At 40.0% G+C, this 24,478-nt stretch overlaps 1 protein-coding gene across 1 annotated transcript; it reads right to left on the bottom strand.

Moving 5' to 3' along the window:
- Nucleotides 1–16,589, bottom strand: hdc (histidine decarboxylase). Its single transcript, XM_033986956.2, has 12 exons — nucleotides 16,536–16,589; nucleotides 11,905–12,077; nucleotides 10,605–10,718; nucleotides 8,709–8,831; nucleotides 7,523–7,660; nucleotides 6,582–6,725; nucleotides 6,235–6,301; nucleotides 5,983–6,145; nucleotides 4,979–5,069; nucleotides 3,650–3,748; nucleotides 3,407–3,508; nucleotides 1–768 (listed from the first exon to the last, which is right to left on the bottom strand). Exons 1-12 carry the CDS (start codon nucleotides 16,561–16,563, stop codon nucleotides 1–3), a joined length of 2,010 nt encoding a protein of 669 aa, XP_033842847.1. The 5' UTR covers nucleotides 16,564–16,589.
- Between the last annotated feature and the right edge of the window lie 7,889 nt (nucleotides 16,590–24,478).

A 24,478-nucleotide genomic window follows, 5' to 3' on the forward strand; every position in this document is an offset into this window, starting at 1 on the left:
TTACTGTCCCTGTACCAGCGCAGTATTGGTGCCATTCTCTTGGGGAGCATTAGCAGTCGCATTGTTGTTTGACGTAACTGGATTAGAGCCACAGCGTATACTTTGAAATTGTGAGGACAAGTGCTTCTGATTATCCTGGTTCGCCTTTAGGGGGCAGCAGAGTGGATGACGGCCACATTGTACCCATGCGTTACAGAAACTGGGAACGCTGTTAAACTTTGTAAGCTTCTTGACTTGTTTTCCCATTTCCAATTTTTCCAGAGCATTTGGAGGCATCTCTGTGATTGTATACATTGGACCAGAGGATGTGGTCGGAATAGGAGGCAGGAGGGTGGAAATGCTGTCATTACAAGACGGTTTTTGATCAGAATGATATATATTGTAGATGGAAGGCAGAGGTTCACTGCTGCAACTAAGTGAACGCATTGGCCTCCGGGGTTTGGTCCAGGCTTTGTCGAGCCACAACTCAAGAGGGAAGTTAGCTAAAGGACTCGGACCATCATCTTGTGGGATTTCGGATTCATTAGAGCCATTAGATAGATGTTCCTTCTTCTCACCATCTCTCAATATAGTCGGGGATTCAGACAGAAGAGCCGTGGCCATTTTGGAGATAATACCCCAGTCATGGCGGATGTCTTCTTCTGTAGTGAACTGGGAGGTAACAGTGAATCGGATAATGCGTTTTGAGCCCACTTCAGCTGGGATCAGGTACATGGTACCAGAGCGGGTAAGACGGCTCAGGAGCTCCTGAGTCAAAGCATTTCCCCTCTGAAAAAAAAAAATAAAAATCAGACATTGTTTTACACTACACTTGGAAGGACTGGGAAATAAAAATATATATTTTTCACATGAGTTTTATATTCACTGTGAGTTTATGCTGCTAAATACGTTTCCACCTTTCAAAATGTGCTTTAACTGATATGTGCTTAAAAGGCCCATGCTATTTTATGCTATTTCCTGCTATTTTCTGCTATGTTATAATGTTCTTTCCTCATCAAAAACATACCTGGAGTTGTGTTTGTTTAATTCACACATTTAGCCCATAAACCCTGCATATTTAGGCAGAGTTCTTCTCTCAAACAGAAAACACTCTGTTCCACATTGTGATGTCATCATGTGGTAATACAGAAAGTGCTCCACTTTTTAAACTCCACACACCTTCACTAGAATCATTTGGATGATTTAATCTCTGGAATTTCCAATCTCTACTGAACTAAAGGTAAAAGGAGCTGTTAACTTGAAAACTAGCTCTTCATGACATCACAAGGTGGAACAGAGCATTTTCAGCTTTAGAGATGTAGACAGACTAATGTCAGTTTCTGTTCTGTTGCATGAAGAAAAGGAGCTGAGGCACAGGGATCGTTCTGTAGATCTTTATTGTCAGTTATAACAATACAGTCGGGTTGAAGGCAGCGTCCAGCAAAATTCAAAGCAGAGTCTAAAGCGGAGTCAAGTGAGTAGTGTCCTAAACTGTGTCTGAAGCAGAGTCTACTGAGCAGTGTCATAAGCACTGAGAGTCCAACAGAGTTAGAGTCTAAAAGGGCGAGATAGCACCAGTGTTTTATTACCCTCCCAGAATGCGGGTTACACATTAAGAAATTTAAAGCAAAGTCGAACAAGGTGAGTGCTTTATAACCTCAGAGTGGGGTTCACGCACTGAGATGAAACGGGCTACAGATAAAAAATGGCCTTGACCAACATGACCAGAACATAGTTGTTATCTGCCCTTAGTGTGTTATATGACCACTGCTGCATGGGAAACAACTCAGACATGTGTGAATGAAACAAAACACAACTCCAGGTATGTTTTTGATGAGGTAACAACATTATAACATGGCTTAAATCTCTCAAGAGTAAATTTTGTGCAAAATGGGACTTTTAAATCAAAATCCACCTGACGCAAGCAAAATAAACATTTATGTAAATTAAGGGGTTTAAATGTGATATTTGGTGTTTCCACTTCCTATTACTTCAGAATGCGCATTAAAAATATGGTGATGGAAACTGCACTTATCTTCAGATCATAGATTATATATTTCAATCAGGTTTGATTGACAGCGGTGCTACCAAACCAGCGGTGAGGGTGGTTCATCAGCTTCGCTCCAGATTGGCTCTTTGGTCGCTATTATACTCACGACCTGAATTCCAAATATGGAACTCGGCTTCAAGTTTGCCACTGGCTAGCTGCTAGTCTCCATGAGCTTCATTTGACTGGAGTCGAACGCTATGGTGACGTCACACTCACTTAGTCCACTTCTTTATACAGTTTATGCTTCAGATCTATGTCAGTGTTCTAGAATTCCCAGCAGCCAATGTAATGCACTGTGTAACAACCTGTAATATAAATGTTATTACACGTTATTACACAAAGTGGAAGGAGTTAAAATGTCATTCACTAAATGTGATAATAAGGCAATATTCAGACATCCAGGAAGATGGGCCGTCAAATGGGTTTCAGGCAAATGAGTCCTTTATGTTTTTAAGAGGACTTCTCCCCCAAAAAAGATATATCTTCAGTTAAATTGTATTATTACCATAACAACAGAGGACTGTTGCCATACCAACTAATTCAAATAAGGAAGGAACCCATGGATTGATTTATATTGTTAGTCTAGTCAAATTTGGCACATCTTTCAAACAACATTCACAATATTATTGATAATTTCAGATGTTGTTCGTCAAACCCCTGCTTGGGACGAGTTAAGGGAACATTTTTGGCAGAACTGTTCAAGTAAAACACAAAACTATATAACATTTTGGTGAAACTAGCTCTAAGTTTAATCATTTTTAATGACATGGTTGTAGCTTATTCATGAAAGGGTGGAACTTAAAAGCTGGAGACCAACTGGATGTGTTAAGCAGAAGTTTATTTACCAGCAATATATTATTTATTGAAGTTGGAAAGCTTGCTCTGGGATAATCAGCTGTGTAGAAACTAAAACCAAAGGATCTAAAATAGGTGTAATGGATACATGTGTTCTTCAATTAATCTGCTCGAAATAAATAAATGAACAAAGGAATTTTATTTGATATTTGTTTCTGAAATTTTATAAACCACAAACTTATTAAAACATTTAGTGGAATCTTTGATCTTAAATGGCCTTTTTGGACTTAAAACAACCATGTTATGGATAATAGTTAGCACATAGTTGAAAAGCACATAGTTGAATAGCACATAGCTGGATGGCACATAGCTGGTTCACAACGTAAACACTGATATGAAAAGAGAAAGTGATCGCTGAAATGTGGGTAAAGTAAACAGATTGTATCATTATGGAGAAATCAGGCCAGACCAAGCTTCTCCTTACATAAACCTAGTTCTGCTCACTCTGTTTCTCAACTTTGAACAATGTGGCAGTATTTTGTTATACACTAACATATAAATGATTTACAAAAAGAGTCTTACTTTTAGGCAAAACACAACCAGCCCAAGGTGTCTCGGCGCAGGGATCTCAAAGTTTGGGTCTTTCCTGATCAGACTCTCAAGAAGCTTTGCCATCTCGATGCCCTACAGATGCAAAACAAATCTCTTATTTACATTGAATTCAGTGTAAAATGGAGACTACTGATGTTTTAGTAGAGAAAGTGCAATAAGTCTATTTTAATGATGCTCAAACTGTCGTATAAAAAGGAATAACCAGGTCCTTACATGTCGGACATGCTCCTGGAGATTTTTCAGTCCAAATGAACGCATGACGAACCACAGTTTTATGGAACGAAAACGCCGGCTAAGAGGAATTTGCCAATGCTGAAAAAAATAAAGTGAAATTATACTTATACATATAATACAATATATCTACGTATTTCTGTACTTTGTTAGCAATATATACAAAGCTGATCAGCCAGCAGTATATGACACTCTATGTAACCTTCTGGTATGAAGTCAGTCATTTGTTTTCATGGAGATGTTATTGTTTTACCTGGAATGTTCCACAGTATGGCATTACAATTTTGAAAGTTGATAGTAGTGTTTTATTGCTAAACCTACCTTGAAAAGCATTTCTGCTTCTCCACAGATTTGACCTGTAACTAACCTGGTAGCTCCACTGTGAAGGTAGACGCGTTGAATACAGTGGAACATTCCAAGCAAAACAATTACATCTCCATGGAGACAAGCAAGTTACATAGTGTGCCTTTTATTGTAAATAGTTCATTCAGATTCAGATTCAGTAAAATTAATATTGTTAAAATGCAGTTTTTGTTGTACAAGACGTTAATAGGTCTAGTCACTTATAGAAATCACCAGGTTCAACATTTGTGAATTTATCTTTTGGATATTTCATGGCAAAGTACAGTGTAATCAACAGGGCTACTGAAATTGGCTGCTACCACCAATAGTTTCCTGAGATCCAGAACAAACACGCACAATACTTTAGGAACATATGATCCTGGTCACCGGTGAATCTGTAATTGCAAGGTGAATTAACCAATCAGAGACACACATTGTGCGCCTGTATCAAAAAAATAAAGGAAAAAAGATATCACAGGGGGCTGAAAAACATGGTGGATTTCTGCAGAATCAATGAGTGAAGCCTAAACTCTGTTAATTTGAGGTGAGAGAAATGTGATTTTATGAGTAAGCCACAGGTGTCCAATGAGCCCCTTCGTTTCACATGTGTCACTGAAATACACTGATCTGATTGGACGATCACGTTTGACTAGGCTTGTGACGTAATGGAGGATGTGAGGACCAGACTGATATCAATCTGTATAAAAAACACAGAGAGATATCCTTCTGAATTTGCCAGGCCACACCAATAGGGTTAAACTGTTTCTTTACATTATATTTGGAGGTACTGGTTGGTAGAGTCATGGATTTAACAAAAGGTTCTGACTGCATGCTGGGTTCAAAGACACCAACAGAAAAATGTTGTGTTAATAATCACATCACAATGTAATGCTTTGGGTGTTTCTATTTGTAGTATGAATTACAAGATAACTAGGTTTGACGAGAGAAGGTGAGGACAAAGGCTCGTACCATGAAGTCAGTGGCGGCCTGAGAGTTTTCATGTCTGAGGTAAACAGGATCCACACTGAAAGTCTGCTGCAGTTTGAACTTGTCCTTGACCCTAAAACAGCAAAGAAACCATGTGAACAAAAAAATACAACTCTGCATTCATACTAACGATACAATAGTGTTTAATGGTAACATGGATAACTGCATAAACCCTCAGTCCAGGTCTGATCCACAGCAAAAGACGAAGTTAAAATCTGCCAACTGGACAAATTGTTGTAAGAGTGAAGAAGTTTGGCTGCTCATCCAAGCCGCTTCTTCAGTTCTGGTCAGATTACTGCTGGACACTGCCTTATATCTGTCTGAACTACACTGAAACTGTAAACATTGTCTCCAGTTTCAGATGGAACTACCCTATTCAGCCTTTAATGACCCTGCTATTGTTGTCATTGTTCTGAGGATGGTGTTATTTGTCCAGTTGACAGATTTTAACTTCATCTTCTGCTATGGTAACATGGATAGATATTCGATACAGACTTTGATAACCTAATGATCATATTAAAAGCTCTTTTCTAGACAATATTGCTTTTTTCAACGCAAATTAATAGCATTTGTTTATTATACCAGGGCAATCCAGCATTATTAGGCTGTCAACATCTCCAGAAATCAAAATGCTCTGTTCCACCTTATGATGTCATGAAGTGGTAGTTTTCGATGGCCATTTTTGACCTTTTATTCAGTAAAGATTGGCAATTCCAAGGCTGAAACTATCTAAATGATTCTAGTGAAGGTGTATAGAGTTTAAAAACACAGTGGAGCACTTCCTGTATCAACACATGACATCACAAGGTGGAACAGAATGTTTTATGTTTTAGGGAAGAACACTGCCTAAATCTGCAGGGTTTGTGTTTAACATTTGTGAGTAAAACGAAACACAACTCTGGATATGTTTGTGATGAGGAAACAACATTACGACATAGATCAGATAACAGCCTAACACGCGCCCTTTAAGTGAAATCGACTCTAACCAAAATGCCGTGCAGTCAAAGTGCACCATCATCCACTTGGAGGGGTTAAAGACGAAAGAGTCGGCATAGTCCATCCCTTTCAGAGACCAGCGCAGCTCAGGGCAGAGGTAGGCGGTGCCAGCGTACGCCGCGTCCACGTGAAGCCATAGCTCCTCTGCAGCACCTGGACAGGATTTTGGGTTAATAAATAAAGCATTTAAACAGCTTACAGTTCTAGCCTATTGAAATGAAACATATAAAATCATTACGCACAGATTGGTCCGAGCTCGGAGAGGTTGTCGAAGGCACAGACTCCAGTTGTTCCTAAAGTGGCGCACACCTACAAAATAACACACTGTCACTTTAAAATGGACACATGGACAATTCCTCGTGTATGTGTCTGTGTATAGGCAAGTGCATGTGTAGTGTGTGTATATTTATGCCGCTAAAACCTGGAACAGTCTCCCTGAAGATGTGAGACAGACCTCTACTTTGACAGTGTTTAAATCCAGGCTCCAAATGCTTCTGTTTAGCTGTGCATACGACTGAAAAGGTTTTATTCTGCACTGATGTATTTATGACTTTATAAACTCTGGCTCTGCTCAGAGACGTGTCTGTACCATGAACGGGACCAGCCCGTTCCTGCTGTCCTCCTCGATGGCCTCTTGCAGGGTGTCTCCTCTCAGACAATTCAGGTCGTCACTTGGAAGAAAACGGATTTTCACCAAAGAAATGAGTCCCGCTTTTTCCACAGAGGAGTGAGCCTGAACACAAGATATTACTATGTGTTTAGGAAGGAATTCAAATGTATTCCTAAACAATATCAAATTCTAATGGTGCTGCCTCATCGTTAGCGTACTCAGAGGTGTATTTTGATTGGTTCATGCTTGTTTGAAAGTTTTTAAGGAGACTCTCGCACACCGTCTCACTCTTGGTTCACTTTTATCAATACACACAAGTGAACTAAGAGTGAGATATTGTGAGTCTTCTTAAAACCTGCCTGTACGGCGCCGCATTTGAAGCTTGAGTGCTCGGAAAATTCCTGTTTTCACCCACCCCCTATCTCCACCCACATCCCTGTACGTAAATGATAGTTTGCTACTCACTACAGCCAAATGCCACTAAGGTGTGAACTAGAATTCAATGTTTTTTTAATCAATATTGCGATTTACATTGAACCTGTTGACAGTAAAATTAATAAAGGGTCACATTAATATATAGATTTTTTTTTTTTTTTATCATAGTGGCACTCAAAGGAGCCAAAGGGTCAAAGGTCAAAGAAACTGATCGCTCTACCAATAATATTTAGGCTGGGAACTTTCGATCAGATGACACGCACTCTACTCACTGAACTGCTGTAATTTTGCAATCACGGTAATGCTAACAACAACAACAACTAACATGATAACCACGCACTTCCTGATTGTCGGACAGTAAAAGTCTTTATAATTAGATGCAGACAGAACACAGCGGGCATATTTTTGAAATCAAGAGCTGCTTATACAATATATCTTTACAAATACATTGGAGAAAATTGGGTGCAGGTACTGTAAAGTCTGACCTGATCTGAAGCGTAGGCCACCAGTCGCGTGTTGAGGATGGAGTCGTCCACGTCCTGGTCCAATTCTGCTCGGAGCTGCAGCAGTTTGTGTTTCCGTGCCGACAAAAGAGCCACTAAAGTGCTCTCACTCACTGTGGACTGAAGGGAACAGGGTCAATCTGCATCGAGAGTTAAAGGTCCTATATTACACAAAATGGACTCTTGTGAGATCTAAACCATGTTATAATGTTGTTACCTCCTCAAAAACATACCCAGAGTTGCATTTAGTTTCATCCACACATGTTTGAGTAATCCTTATTATTAGTCCGTTACATCTCCAAAGCTCAAAATGCTCTGTTCCACCTTGTGATGTCATGTAGTGGTAGTTTTCACATTAATGTCTACCTTTTAGCTTTAGTTCAGTTGAGATTGGCAGTTCCAGGGCTGAAATGATCCAAATAATTCTAGTGAAGGTGTATGAAGTTTAAAAACACAGTGGAGCACTTCCTGTATTACCACATGACATCACAAGGTGGAACAGAGTGTTTTCTATTTGAGAACTCAACCTAAATATGCAGGGATTGTGTGTTAAACGTGTGTGAATGAAACAAAACACAATAATACTGTGTTTTTTTCCTCATATTTACAGACTCATCATGATTTTGTATTTGATTTTGTAGTATTAAAGGTGTACTATGTAACTTTTTTTAAATCTGTTTTCATTACTAAAAAGCCCTGTGTACAATAAGTCACAAAGTACACAGGAACTCGTTTCCCACATTTGACCATATGAACTTCTAGAAGTAGTACGGGTAGTAGTGGTGGTAGTAGCAGTAGTAGTGGTAGTAGTGGTGGACATAGTAATAGTAGTAGTAGTAGTAGTAGTGCTAATAGTGGTAGTAGTAAAAATTAGTAGTAGCAGTAGGTAGTAGTCATGGTAGTAGTGATAGTAGCATTAGCAGTAGTAGTAGTAGTAGTAGTAGTAGTAGTAGTAGTAGTGGTAGTAGTAGTAGTAGTAGTAGTAGTAGTAGTAGCGTTGAACCTGCAGTATGCCTCCTCCTCTGCTGTAGTGATAGTGGTAATAGTAGTAGTAGTAGTAGTAGTAGTAGTAGTAGTAGTAGTAGCGTTGAACCTGCAGTATGCCTCCTCCTCTGCTGTAGTGATAGTGGTAATAGTAGTAGTAGTAGTAGTAGTAGTAGTGTTGAACCTGCAGTATGCCTCCTCCTCTGCTGTCCGGGTGGTGATGGAGGAAGAAGGAGGGCAGACCCAGAGCTTTGCAGAGCCAGTCCATCACATGGATCTCCAGTTCTGTACAGGCTGGACTCGACGCCTGGAAACACCAGACACGTTTATACAGATACAAGCACAAAACAAATCAGATCAACAAAAACACCAGGCCACATGTGTCACTTATCCGTTATATTTGGAAACAAAGCACTATGAAGTACTATAACTCATGTGACTCATGTTCACTACTAACACACACACCCAGGGGGCATCAGACAACTACTACTATTACTACTGCTACTACTACTACCTACTGCTACTACTACCACTACTATTAACTACTGCTACTACTACTACCTACCGCTACTACTACCACTACTATTAATTACTGCTACTACTACTACCTACTGCTACTACTACTACTACCACTACTATTACTACTGGTACTACTACTACCTACTGCTACTACTACCACTACTACTACTACCTACTGGTACTACTACCACTACTACTACCTACTGGTAATACCTACCTCTCCTACTACTACTACTACTACTACTACTACTACTACTACTTACCACTACTGCTACTACTACCACTATGACTACTACCATTACTACTACCACTATGACTACTACCATTACTACTACCACTATGACTACTACCACTATTACTACTACTACCACTACAACCACTATTACTACTACAACTACTACTACTACCACTATGACTACTACCATTACAACTCATTACTACTACCACTATTACTACTACTACCACTACCACTACGACTACTACCACTATTACCACTACCACTACTACTACTACTACCTACTGCTACTGCTAATTATTACTACTACTACTACCACAGGAGCAGGTGTGAGTATAAATGTGTATCATCAGATTATTAAAGTACATTAGTGGCATCAGTGTGTCCAGTTTTTTTGCATGTTCTCGAAGTGTCTTCCATTTTTGGGAAGCAAAATAACCAAAAGCTTTTTTTCCCCATTTCAGTTCCAAAGCGGTTAGTTTTGAAACGTAGACAATCATGAGATCTTGTGTTAAAAGTTCTTCTCCACCTCTTCTCTTCCCCCTCCTTTCCTCTCCTCTCTATTACTACTACTACTACTACTACTACTACTACTTACTACTTGTACCAGGAGCTATAGGGTTGCTAAGTTCTTCAGTGGAGGCTCACCTAACATATTCATTTAAAGTCTCATGTGGCAGAGAGCGCACCTCCTCCCTCTGCCATGTTTGAGTCGCTTTTTTACACAAGTTCCAATGTAGTTATCCCCTGTAGTGATCTAATATGGATTTTTTAAAATTATAGTCTCATTTTGAACACTGTGGTTGCCATTTGAACATTTTTAGTCGAGATTGAACGTGCTATTAAAGTGTGGCAAAAATCTCCACCAGTGCACACAGACACTGGGGATGAGGTGGGTTAAGTGTCTTGCCCAAGGACACAACAACAGCATTCATCTGTGGGAGCTGGAATTGCACCGCCAATCTGTTTCTGATGTTTTGATGTCGAAAGGCGAGACTCAAACCGCCAACAGTAGCGCACTCGGTTGGAGAGTTTGTTCACCGATCTGAAGGTTGACGGTTCAAATCCCGCTCTTGACATAAACATCATCGGTTGAGCGGTCAGATCCACAGTGCGATTCAAGCTCCCAGAAATGAATGCTGTTGTTGTGTCCTTGGGCAAGACACTTAACCCACCTCGCCCCCAATGTCTGTGTACTCAGGTGTATGAATGTGTGTGTGAATGGGGGAGTGGTGCTGATGACCTACTGACTCCCCAAATACATTTCCAAAGTATTTTCAACAACAAATTTCAAATGAACGACACATGTGTAGGGATTGTGCTCACCCAAGTGAAGCCGAGACAGTTAATAGCGTCTGCGATCATGTCCCCGAGCAGAGAGGGCCAAGAGGTGAGGCAGGGGAAGTACGCGTGCATCTGAGGACTCTGCCAGTGAACCACCTGAAGAAGAAGAGAAAACAGAAGAAAAACATCAACTGAGCCCAGTGAGAGGACTCAGAATCTCTTTTTCATGAGCGCCATGTTTAAAATACACAACATAGGTCCATTTAAAACATTAAAAACAGGAGCAGGTGTGAGTATAAATGTTTATCAGCAGATTATTAAAGTGCATTAGTGGGACCAGTGTGTCCAGTTGTGCGTGTCCTTGAAATAGTATATTCCATTTTTAGGAAGTAAAATAACCAAAAGGTTTCAGTTCAACTGTGGTCGGTGTTTTAGACGCAGACAATCATGAGATCTTGTGTTAAAAGTTCTTTTCCACCTCTTCTCTTCTCCCTCTCTCCTCCTTCCCTCTCTCACTCCTTCTCTTCCCTGCCGCTTCTCTTCTCCCTCTCTCCTCCTCTCCTTTCTCACGCATTCTCCTCTCCCTCTCTCCTCCTCTCCTCGGTCTCTCCTCTCTCACTCCTTCTGTTGTCCATCTCTCTTCCTCCCTCTCTCCTCCTCTCCTCTCTCACCCCTTCTCTTCGCTGCCGCTTCTCTTCTCCCTCTCTTCTCCCTCTCTCCTCCTCGCCTTTCTCACGCATTCTCGTCTCCCTCTCTCCTTCTCTTCTCCCTCTCTCCTCCTCTTCTCTCTCCCTCTCTCCTTCCCCTCTCCTCCTCTCCTCTCTCACCCCTTCTCTCCTTTCACTCCATCTCTTCTCCCTCTCTCCTCTCTCATTCCTTCTCTTCTCCCTCTCTCCTCCTCTCCCCTCTCCCTCTTTCCTCCCTCTCCTCCCCTCCACTCTCACCCCTCCTCTCCTCCTTCTTTCCTCTTCTCTTCTCTCACTCCTTTACTCCCTCTCTCCTCCTCTCCTCTCTCACTTCTTCTCTTCTCCCTCTCTCCTCCCTCTCTTCTCTTCTCCTCCTGAAATATTCCACAGTATGGCATAAAACCCATTTATCTCCCTGGAGACAAGCAAGCGATGCTACTATGCCAAGTGTCAGGTTAGATCTGTGGAGCGGCGACCCTGCTCACAGTAAGAATACATGTTTTTTTCAGTGTATCTTTGAGCAATAAAACATGTGTGATTTAATGAATGCAAATTGATCAGTTTAATGCCATACTGTGGTACATTTCAGTTGCGTAGCGTCCCTTTAAGTGTAACAAAAGTTTAAGGAGGAGTCATTTGTGGTCACATGGTCTTACCCCAGGCATGATGACCTTCTCGATGTCATTGAAGATGTTGTCCCATTCCTCTGGCTCGGAGGGGGCGGAGTCTGGCAGCAGCTCCTTCATGTATCCAGGCTTCACGTCGGGAATCACCCTCCGCTCACGAATGGAGCTCAGGTACTGGGTAATGTAGTCCACCATCTCCTTACCTGAATAAAACACACTTCATTACACTGCACCATGTTTAAAGTGCGACTAAACACTTAAACCTCTTCCAAATGGAGCTGCTAAACTAAATAAAAGAGAGAGGGGAGGAGAAGGAACAGTGTGATTGGTCTAACAGGTATCCACATTTCCAACTCTGCCCCTGTCTCCAGGTAACTGTAGATTTAATCATGGCAGACCTGCGTGATGTCACATAGTACTTGAGAGAGCAGAGCAGTGGCCACTAGAGGCAGCATGCACAGTTTTTTTTCTTTTATTTCTTTTCTTTTTTATGGTTTTGACTAGAAAGCTGCCAATTTACCTAAACTGCAAAAAAAATACAAATAAAAATACACAATAATACACTGCGCACACACACACACACACACACACACACACACACTTTATGTTTCTCACTATATATTGCAATGAAACTGTAAACGAAATTTGAGTTGGCACAATTATTCAAATCGTAAAGGCTGCAAAGAATAAATTATTTGTATTGAAAAATCTTGTTACACCTGTAGTTTAAACCTCAGCATGTTCTGAAATGTTCTGGATTCTTCTATTAATTTCCAGTTCTGATTTCTGTCTTCTCTCAAGTGGAGTTGTTTATGTTGAGTAACAGAAAACTACATTTAAACAAATCTGATATCACAATTCTAAAATGGAATAAATTTAACGTAACACATTTTTCAAAAGCCTCGACTGGAACTGTGTCTGTGTCTGATAATACAGAGTGAACTTACACACACACACACACACACACACACACACACACATCACACTCATATCATCACTCAAGACTGGGACTAAACCAGAACTAAACCAGGACTAGACCAGGACTAAACCAGGACTAAACCAGGACTAAACCAGGACTAAACCAGGACTAAACCAGGACTAAACCAGGACTAAACCAGAACTAAACCAGGACTAGACCAGAACTAAACCAGGACTAAACCAGGACTAAACCAGGACTAAACCAGGACTAAATCAGAACTAAACCAGAACAAAACCAGGACTAAACCAGGACTAAACCAGAACTAAACCAGGACTAAATCAGAACTAAACCAGAACTAAACCAGGACTAAACCAGAGCTAAACTAGGACTAAACCAGGACTAAACCAGAACTAAACCAGGACTAAACCAGGACTAAACCAGAACTAAACCAGGACTAGACCAGAACTAAACCAGGACTAAACCAGAACTAAACCAGGACTAGACCAGAACTAAACCAGGACTAAACCAGGACTAAACCAGGACTAAACCAGAACTAAACCAGGACTAGACCAGAACTAAACCAGGACTAGACCCGAACTAAACCAGGACTAAACCAGGACTAAACCAGGACTAAACCAGAACTAAACCAGGACTAAACCAGAACTAAACTAGGACTAAACCAGGACTAAACCAGAACTAAACCAGGACTAGACCAGAACTAAACCAGGACTAAACCAGGACTAAACCAGGACTAAACCAGAACTAAACCAGGACTAGACCAGAACTAAACCAGGACTAAACCAGAACTAAACCAGGACTAGACCAGAACTAAACCAGGACTAAACCAGGACTAAACCAGGACTAAACCAGAACTAAACCAGGACTAGACCAGAACTAAACCAGGACTAGACCCGAACTAAACCAGGACTAAACCAGGACTAAACCAGGACTAAACCAGAACTAAACCAGGACTAAACCAGAACTAAACTAGGACTAAACCAGGACTAAACCAGAACTAAACCAGGACTAAACCAGGACTAAACCAGGACTAAACCAGAACTAAACCAGGACTAGACCAGAACTAAACCAGGACTAAACCAGAACTAAACCAGGACTAGACCAGAACTAAACCAGGACTAAACCAGGACTAAACCAGGACTAAACCAGAACTAAACCAGGACTAGACCAGAACTAAACCAGGACTAGACCCAAACTAAACCAGGACTAAACCAGGACTAAACCAGGACTAAACCAGAACTAAACCAGGACTAAACCAGGACTAAACCAGGACTAAATCAGAAGTAAACCAGAACAAAACCAGGACTAAACCAGGACTAAACCAGGACTAAACCAGGACTAAACCAGGACTAAACCAGGACTAAACCAGAACTAAACCAGGACTAGACCAGAACTAAACCAGGACTAAACCAGGACTAAACCAGGACTAAACCAGGACTAAATCAGAACTAAACCAGAACAAAACCAGGACTAAACCAGGACTAAACCAGGACTAAACCAGAACTAAACCAGGACTAAATCAGAACTAAACCAGAGCTAAACCAGGACTAAACCAGAGCTAAACTAGGACTAAACCAGGACTAAACCAGAACTAAACCAGGACTAAACCAGGACTAAACCAGAACTAAACCAGGACTAGACCAGAACTAAACCAGGACTAAACCAGAACTAAACCAGGACTAGACCAGAACTAAACCAGGACTAAACCAGGACTAAACCAGGACTAAACCAGAACTAAACCAGGACTAGACCAGAACTAAACCAGGACTAGACCCGAACTAAACCAGGACTAAACCAGGACTAAACCAGGACTAAACCAGAACTAAACCAGGACTAAACCAGAACTAAACTAGGACTAAACCAGGACTAAACCAGAACTAAACCAGGACTAGACCAGAACTAAACCAGGACTAAACCAGGACTAAACCAGGACTAAACCAGAACTAAACCAGGACTAGACCAGAACTAAACCAGGACTAAACCAGAACTAAACCAGGACTAGACCAGAACTAAACCAGGACTAAACCAGGACTAAACCAGGACTAAACCAGAACTAAACCAGGACTAGACCAGAACTAAACCAGGACTAGACCCGAACTAAACCAGGACTAAACCAGGACTAAACCAGGACTAAACCAGAACTAAACCAGGACTAAACCAGAACTAAACCAGGACTAAACCAGGACTAAACCAGGACTAAACCAGAACTAAACCAGGACTAGACCAGAACTAAACCAGGACTAAACCAGAACTAAACCAGGACTAGACCAGAACTAAACCAGGACTAAACCAGGACTAAACCAGGACTAAACCAGAACTAAACCAGGACTAGACCAGAACTAAACCAGGACTAGACCCGAACTAAACCAGGACTAAACCAGGACTAAACCAGGACTAAACCAGAACTAAACCAGGACTAAACCAGGACTAAACCAGGACTAAATCAGAAGTAAACCAGAACAAAACCAGGACTAAACCAGGACTAAACCAGGACTAAACCAGGACTAAACCAGGACTAAATCAGAACTAAACCAGAACAAAACCAGGACTAAACCAGGACTAAACCAGGACTAAACCAGAACTAAACCAGGACTAAATCAGAACTAAACCAGAACTAAACCAGGACTAAACCAGAGCTAAACCAGGGCTAAACCAGGACTAAACCAGAACTAAACCAGGACTAAACCAGGACTAAACCAGGACTAAACCAGAACTAAACCAGAACCAAATCAAGTCTATTATCAGGACTAAACTGGCAAATCAGGAAAAAAGGGCAAGCGTGAACTCACCCTTCACACACACGCACACACCCCCGCACACACCCCCACACACACCCCACACACACATGCACACACCCCCCCACACACAAATGTACACACACAAGCGCACACACACAAGCGCACACACTCACACATCAAAACTTAGACTAAATTAAACCTGTACCAGACCAGGACTACATGGTTTGGTCATGTTCAGAGTTAAGTTACTATGGTAATTTTGTTATAAATAAAGCTGCACTATGTAACTTTTCTTATGGAAGGTCTGCTGCCTGATTTTCTCCATGGAAATGTCATCGTTTTACCTAGAATATTCCACAGCTTGGCATTAAATCTATCTCTATTACAATAGAAACAAGCCGATATTTGCACTCTGTAATACTATATGGAGTATCGACCTTAAATCCACAGCAGGGACCAATATGTTGTTTTGGCCTAAAGAATAATCATAAAACTATTTGAACACAATAATAATAATAACTGCAGAATGTGACCACACAGCTCTTTTATACATTTGTAGTAAATTTAAATTACATCATCAAAATCGGCTTTATATATACAGTATATATCGGCAGAGCTTATCGGCCATCGGTTTCTATAGATTCTAAACAAACGGTATCGGCATCAGCAATAAAAAAAAAAACAGAAAAAAACATATCGATCGATCTCTAATCTCTATGAGGATAAGAAAGTGACGCTGCCAAGCCAGCTCTGTGGAGACGCAACTCTGCTTACTATAAGAATACATGCTTTTCAAATATAATTCACTTTACCAGGCAAAAAAAACCCAAAACAAAATCTTAATTACAATTACAATTTCTTTAGCAATAAAACACCGGCTTACATCAATGCTAGATCGAAAAGTTTACTGCCATAACGTCGGCATGGTGATAAGCAGGTGGCCAGAAAAGTTCCATAGTGCATCTTTAATTTAAACTAATCCTCACCTCTGCGGTTGTAGTCCTCCGCCTGCATGTTGGTGACGGTGTTAGGGTGTAGTCCAGTGCTGTGAACAGGTGGAAGCAGTGATGTGTTTCAGTAGTGAGGAGTGACTTTAAAGAGCACAATACGAAGACCCCTCCTCAGTGTGACGCGTCTCTGAGCATATGTCAGATAATCACTGACCCTTCTGAGTCTGTGGACAAAAAAACAATGTCATTTACGCCAAATAATTACCCACATTTACCTCGCTCTAGGATTTAAATGTTTTTTTTTAGTGATACTTTTGTCCTTGATGTAGCAATACTTACAATCCTGACGTTTGATTGGCTATTTTGCGCCGGGCAGTTTGATTGATTTCAGATCCATTTATTTCAAATTGTAAATAACATGGTAGTTTCTTTTTAAAGCTACAGTATGTCACTTTTTAGCCTAAAATAGAAACGTTTAGATTTTTTTTTTTTTTTTTTTTTTTTTCATTTTGGATGTTTGTTGCACTGAAAGAGTAAGAAAAACATCCGTCCTTAGTCCTTAATGTAAGCGGGTTTATATCCCCACAAACCTGACTCCTCCTGCTTGTTTCCATGGAAATGTTGTTCCTTTGTGGTTGTTCCTCCACAGTATAGCATAAAACCCATATATCTCCAATGGGAACGTTCCGCAGTATGTATTTACAGTACTGGGTATTTCCACGGCATCATGCAGGTGTCATGTCACTGCCAGAACGTTACATAGTGTACCTTTAATCTACATATATGTCTGTATTGGTGGAATGTTCAGCAGTTACCGTGACACAACGCACACATTTGCAAACTCAGATAAAACGTTTTAGGATCTGAAATCTCATCACTCATCACTTCATGGTCCTGTTTCAATAATAGATTTTCAGCAAATGTTTTAGCGGCTAAGCGCACAAATCAGCTTGCCTGTTGTAGTTCCAACCATGTCATCTCTTTCTGGTCAAATAACGTTGAAATAAAGCTCGTATTAAGTCTTATTTGAGTAACAGAGCTTCTAACACAGCATAGTGCTTTCAGTTAGCATCACACCCCCAGGGAATGTTAATGACGTCAGCTCCAAAGTGTCAATAGACAACGCCGTGTGGTTTAAAAATATATTAGACGATGTTTTTTTTTATTGCAATGATTAAAAGTCTGTCTTGTTTATGTACGTTCTCAAAAATAATAATAATTGTGAAATCATGATTGATCAAAATGAAGGAAAAAGGTGATGTTTGTTTACCATATTGCCCAGCCTTAACAAAGAACAGTACATCTCCACAGAAGCGCTGTTCAAACAGTCACTTTCTGCACACAGGTTTAATCTTTGTATTCGTTACCCACATCCTTTCTCCTCAATGACTCAAACATCAATATTTGTATTAGCTATTGACACAAAATAAACACGCACGGCAAAGTGGACAGGTTTAGAGAATGAATAAAAAACCTTTTAAAATTGAGACATTTGAGCAGCTGGACCGGTCACACCCCGGGTATTTGTCATGCTTTATGTAACATTTGCAGCCGTAAAAACATCACATTAAAGCCATATCTGAAGAACTCAAACGAGCGGCAAAGCACATTATCAATACTAATGACTGCAGCGTGTTTGTGTAGGACTGATACCTCTGTTCAGTGCAATCAGTTATTTCATACAGACAGATGATTCTACATGTGAGTGTGCAGTTAACAGAATTTTGATCAAATCAAGATTCAGCCATTTCAAGTAGTTAATGAGACTTTTTATGGAGAGGTCTACAGTCCAAGAATTAGAACAGGACTAAACCAGGAACAAAAAGCGGGCTAAACAGGTCAGTCCCATTTCAGTCCAAGTTTAGTCTAGTGCAGTGTGCTTTAGGTTTAATTAAATCCTGGTAGTGTCCTCTTTGGTCTATTTGCTGCCATTGTCCTCCCTTGTTCTACAGATTATGTAGAACAAAGGAGGGGTGTTTTTCTAACCTTATTGAAAGTTGTAGAAACAACTCTTGTGTCCTGTTCGCAACAGTAAACCATTAATTTCCACATATAAGTTCAATGAGTTTGCAATATTCTTTAATGACAAGGTTCAGAGCATTGAAAATGTCATCAATTCCATGACGCAAAAAACAACCCAGCACCCACCTAGACTTAGACCTGACTCACTTTGCACCTGTAACTGACAAAAATGTCCTCTCAATTTCTAAAGTCTGTGCTCAATAGGTTGAGCACAGACTTTAGATAGGATGTCACTTCAATCTGGAACATTCCCAAGAGCTTTTTAAACTCAAGCCTCTCCTAAAGAAGAGCAGTCTTGATGCCACGATATTGAACAATTGCCAACCAGTCTCAAATCTGCAAAGGCAAAGTCCTTGAAGAAGTTGTTTGCCAACAGCTTATTAACTTTCTCCAAATGAACAACTCCTTTGATGTTTTCCAGTCAGGTTTTAGGTTTTATATGGACCAGTGGATTCACTCACTGCATCCAACAGATCAGTGTGTGGATGCAAAACAACTTTCTCCAGCTAAACTCAGACAAGACTGAAGTCATCATCTTTGGCCACAGAAACAAAGAGAAAGTGTCAGAAGTCCTCTCCAGTCTCTCTCTCTAAAACCTTCAAATCAGGCTAGAATGGACTCAGACTTGAACTTTAACAGCCACATCAAATCAATAACATCTGCTGCTTTTTACCACCTAAAAACATTGCAAAAATCAAAACCAGACTTGGAAAGACTTATGCATCTCCAGTAGACGACTGTAACGTCCTGCTCACTGGCCTGTCCAAACGAGCCTTAACACAGCTGCAGTACATCCAGAACACTGCTGCTCGGGTCCTGACTAGAAGCAGGAAGTACTTCACATATGTGTCCTGTGGCTCAGAGACTTTAAAGCAGCTCTGTGTGAACAAATCTCTCCATGGTCTAGCACAGGTGCTCAGACTTTTTCAGTATGTGAGCTACTTTTAAAATGATCGTGTCTTAAAGATCTACCACCTAATACAAAAATGTTAAACATATATTTGTTTGTAAATGTATTATGAATTCTTACATGTACAGTGCATTTTCATGTACTTTGCACAAAGTCATGAGATAATACTGCACAACACAACTGAACTTCCTACATGTTCATAATTAGTTGAATGATGATTCCTGCTCTGACACTGAATGAATCAGTGAGGGATGCATATTTCGGGCAGAAGCTTCTGACAGGAGCCAGGAGTAAAATTGCATTTTTCGTTTGAAAGTGATAACAGAGCTAATCATGTTGATTACGGTTTTGTCTTTTTTTATTGCCATAAAAATCATGTTAAACGAAGTATCAGAATTTACTGCATTTTTTCACACAACTACTTCTATTTTACACATCCATCTATATTTTTTCTTTTACGCATCGAATATCATTTGTCACCTTCAGGACAAAAGAGGCAGATTACTGTAATGATGGTAAAATATTTAAATAGCCTCATGTCTCCGCTTTGAGACGGCGTTTGAATTTACATGAGAGCACGACTGGGCGGAGTTACGCTGCTGGAAAGACCACAACCCGCTCTATCAGCGACGATAGGATCCGACGCTATAGGGTTAAACTAACTCACGCTTATTTATGCAGCGCCCATGATGTGACCCAGGGTCAGGTTTAATCTGACTGTCCTGTATATTAGTCATGTGACTGGATGGATGACGGGACGTGATCTGAACAGCCCTGGTCTAGCACCAAAGTTCATCTCCCACATGTTAGTGTCACATGAACCATCTCACACTCTGAGGACTTCAGGGACCGGCCTCCTGCTGGAGCCTAGAGTCAGGACTAAACATGGAGAATCAGCATTTCAGTTTTATGCAACTAAAACCTGGAACAATCTTACTGAAGATATGACACAGGCCTCTACTTTCACATTTTGTATATCTCTGTTCTGTTTAGCTGTGCATATGACTTAAAGGCTTTTATTCTGCACTCTTCTGTTTTAATGTTCATTTTAATTTTTCACAAATGTTATGAAATTTCACACAAAATTCCACTGGGTCATCTCAATCAATAAAGTCAGTCAGACCCATGCTGGTTTTTGCACCATGCTGCCATGGAGATGTGTCAAAATGCCCATATTATCCTAAAGGGAGTGATCCCAAAACTTCCCATTCATGAGAAAAATAGTCCTGCAATGAAAGTCACTAGTGCCTAGACAGTTCTAACACCTCAGTGGCTTTGGAACATAGGATCTTACTGGAAAACTAATGAATTCAAGGAAGGCCTTTGTTGGCAAGTCAATCAGGAGGCAGACAGGCTTTCACTGTCCACTTTCACTCCATCTTAAAACAGGTTAGGGCTAAAAACACAACTTTAACCTTAATAGGTTATTCAACGAATTAAAGTAACTATTACTAGGTTACTCAATTACTTAAATAATCATTAACTGCAGCCCTATATTTGTACATGTTTGAGCAATTTTTAATTGTGTATTTTCAAAACGGTCAATCGCTGTTCGATTGATCGACAGTACCAGCGCCATCAGTACACGGCCACTGTGATGTACTTACTTCATTCTTCAATTTTATTTTCTTAATGAATGATACGTGTAGCATTCAGCAGTGTCATTTTGGTATAAATGAATACTGCAAAGTCAGCTCCCACTGGGCAGTTTTCTAACGTGCAGACTTGTCTCTTTTATAAAGTCATTTTAGATTAATATTGCTATTTAAAATATGCAAATTATAACATAATTTTCCACGAGTGTCATAGATTATAACTATACAGCAGACACATGCACAATACACCTTTTAAAAAAAAAAAAAAACAAAGCCTCATAACAACATCCCTAGTGGACAACACAACAGAATCGTGGGGCGACACTGAACTGCTCTCATATTATAAGCATAAAGGATCAAATGTAAAAACAATGTAATGCAGTTTATGTGGGTCATGATTTCTAAACAAGTCTTTTGATCCAACTTAAGTGTTATCTGGACCCAGGCACAGTGAAGCCATTGTCCTTCTCCTTACGTATGCCAGTCTGATGAAAGCAGGTTTAACTGCAATTGTGCAATTCAAACCAATATGCGAAATCAAAGACAAACAGATTTATAATACAAGTCTTTCTTTTGCTTGTTGTATTTGAGTCAAACGCAGTGATTCAAAACATATCCTGTTGACATGAATGAAGAGGAACAACAGTTTTTTGGGGGTGGAATTTCAGCCAGTATACCTTTAAACATGAACTTTGATCATGATAACCCAAATAATTGTTCTTTATAATATAATGATCTAGTTTTGTATGTTTTATGCTGTGCTCTATTTTTGGAAGACTGGTTAAAAGAGGAGCGGTCAGTAGGCTAGATCACATTAGTCGAAAAAACTGTACAACTACACTGCTATCTTGAGAAGATATTGAAGACAAAATTATTTTTGTAGAAGCCTATTTCATGTTTTAATTAAATCATTAGTCATAATGATAGGTATAAAGGTTTAATGCACAAAAATAGTTTGAAGTCCATTGTATTCATGTCATAAATCAATATAATAATCAAAATTCAAGACTTAGTTCATGTTACATTAAATGTGAACTGTGAAACTTCTCACTTGCTTGTCTCCATGGAAATTTCTGAAATGTTGGATGGCAATAAACTATGCCAGATCAGATTGATTGTGGTACGAAAAAAGAGGACACCTGGTTCGAGGGCTAAAGTGTATCCGAGGGTCTGGATTGTAAAAAAATAAATAAAAACAAAAATAAAAAAGTGGTGCAGAGTTTGAGACATGAAGCACTGCGAGAATGAACCTCCTTCACAATACATGTAATAGCCTACATCAGTGGAGCAGCTGTGCCCCCTCTCCTAAAAAAAAAAATAAAAATCTGGCTACACCCCTGGCTTACATTTAGGTGTATTTTCCAAGGAGCAGTCTGTCCCGTCGCTTTGCTAGATGTGATTGTGTACCATGAAGGGCAGAAGACCAAAGAGGGAACGGGCAGAATTTAAATGCATGCTCAGTTTTGGGGAGTAACTGAATACATGTACCAAATATAAGTATTCAGAATACTCATTTTGAGTGATTGTATTCCAGAACAGTTACCCTTTCATGTGGTGGTATTCAGAGCACAGTTACTTCAAACTGCACATAACTGGTGAGAATATAAAACACTGCTCTTGTGGTGAGTGAGTGTGACTTTGTTTTTTACAAAATACATTTTAATGCAGGTATTTAGTATTCTGTAGCTAAGTACATTTTTGAAGTATTCTTCCCATGTGCGCGCTGTAGGTGCTGCTGGTTGGATCTGATCAGATGAGCAAAGACTGTCGCCAAAACTAAGAAAAGTGCCTCACACAGGGATGTCACCTAAGCTAAAATCCCTGACATTTTGGGGTAATTTGGAAATTCTTCCTGAATGCTTTTGGACGGCTGTTAAAGGAGGACATGACTGTTTCCATGGATATAAGTATGAACTTAACTAGGAAAAATTAGGATTAGATCCAGGTCTGGGTCTACAGGGCTGCAAACTTTTATAAATTAGGTTGCACCTCATTTGAAACTGGAGAAATGTGACAAAGTGGGCCTTTGTCCCTTTAATACCACCATCATTTTGTTTATTCACACATTTGGTCATTTTCAATAGTTTTGAGATATACAAATAAAACAAACTATCCCGGGTTTGTTTAATTTAGTTTTTCAGTTAGTTTACCTTTAATTTAATCACCACACATACCTGTTACTTTAATGATATTTTATTTGGTTAAATGTAGTCAATTCAGTTATAATATGTCAATAATCTACTCTTACCTGAATCTCCACAGGGTCCAGACAAAGAGGGGGCATATCATAGGTCGGACATTTTTAAAGGCTTGGGAGTGGCCATGGGCTGGACCATGTGGAGGGGAGAACTGGGTCAAGTTCTTTTTCTTTTTGTTTCAATGTCTTTGTGTATTTTGTAATGTTTAAGTGTTTATAGTTTATTTTAAACACTTTTTAAAGGAATTTAGGCCCTCATAAATCCGCAGTGTATGAGATCCTGCTAAACTTGTACCTACCGTACCTGAGAAGTAAATGGTGTTTACCTGGCGGAGGTGATTCTGGTTTGAAAGGGTATAAACAGGGCACGTCAGTCTTTTGGGGAGACCATCAGTCTAGCAGGGTACACGTGGGGTGTTTCCTTAATTTCTGTTGCCTTTTGCTTACGTTGAGCACAGTTTGTAAATATGTATTATTTTTCCACACATTACCATGGTGATTTAAATGAATTTTGATAATTGGGAAATTTGCCTACTTTGACCACATTGGGCCAGTTTCCCCACAATAAATAATAACACTTAATGGAACAGTATGCACCCCCTTTGAAACTCAAATGCACCCTCAGCCAGTTTAGTCTGGAGCTGTTGCTTATAATAATAATGCCTTACACTTGTAGCTTTACAGGCTTGTCAAAGCCTCCCAAAGCGCTACACTATAGTCATTATTCATTCACTTGGTGATGGTTAGCTACTATTGTAGCCACTGCTGCCCTGAAGCAGACTGACAAAAGCAAGGCTGCCAATCTGCACCATCAGGCCCTCTAACCATCACTAATCATTCACACACACGTAAGGACACAACAACAGAACTTGGTCCAAGCGGGACATGATTCTCCAACCTTTGGGTTGGGAGGCCAAAGCTCTAACCACTGAGCCACTGCCGCCCCAGAATAAAAATGCTGTTTTTAAAGTATTTTAGCCCTAACCTGTAACTGAAAAAATAGGATATATACGTTCAATGCCATACTGTGAAATATTCCAGGCCCAGCAACAATTTACATAGCCTAAGCCTTCAAATCAAAGACAGTTAGCTGCATATGGGTAAACTGTGGGTAAACTCAAGGCAAAATGAAAACAAAAAGGGAAGAATTTACCTAGAAATAACAGTGTTTTAAATGTTTAATAATAGTAACATTCAGCAGAGATCGGTGTCATTACTGATTTTTACATATAGAGGGCGCAAGTGAGTAGTCTAC

The sequence above is a fragment of the Periophthalmus magnuspinnatus genome, chromosome 3 (assembly GCF_009829125.3).
Source record: "Periophthalmus magnuspinnatus isolate fPerMag1 chromosome 3, fPerMag1.2.pri, whole genome shotgun sequence".
NCBI lineage: Eukaryota > Metazoa > Chordata > Actinopteri > Gobiiformes > Gobiidae > Periophthalmus > Periophthalmus magnuspinnatus.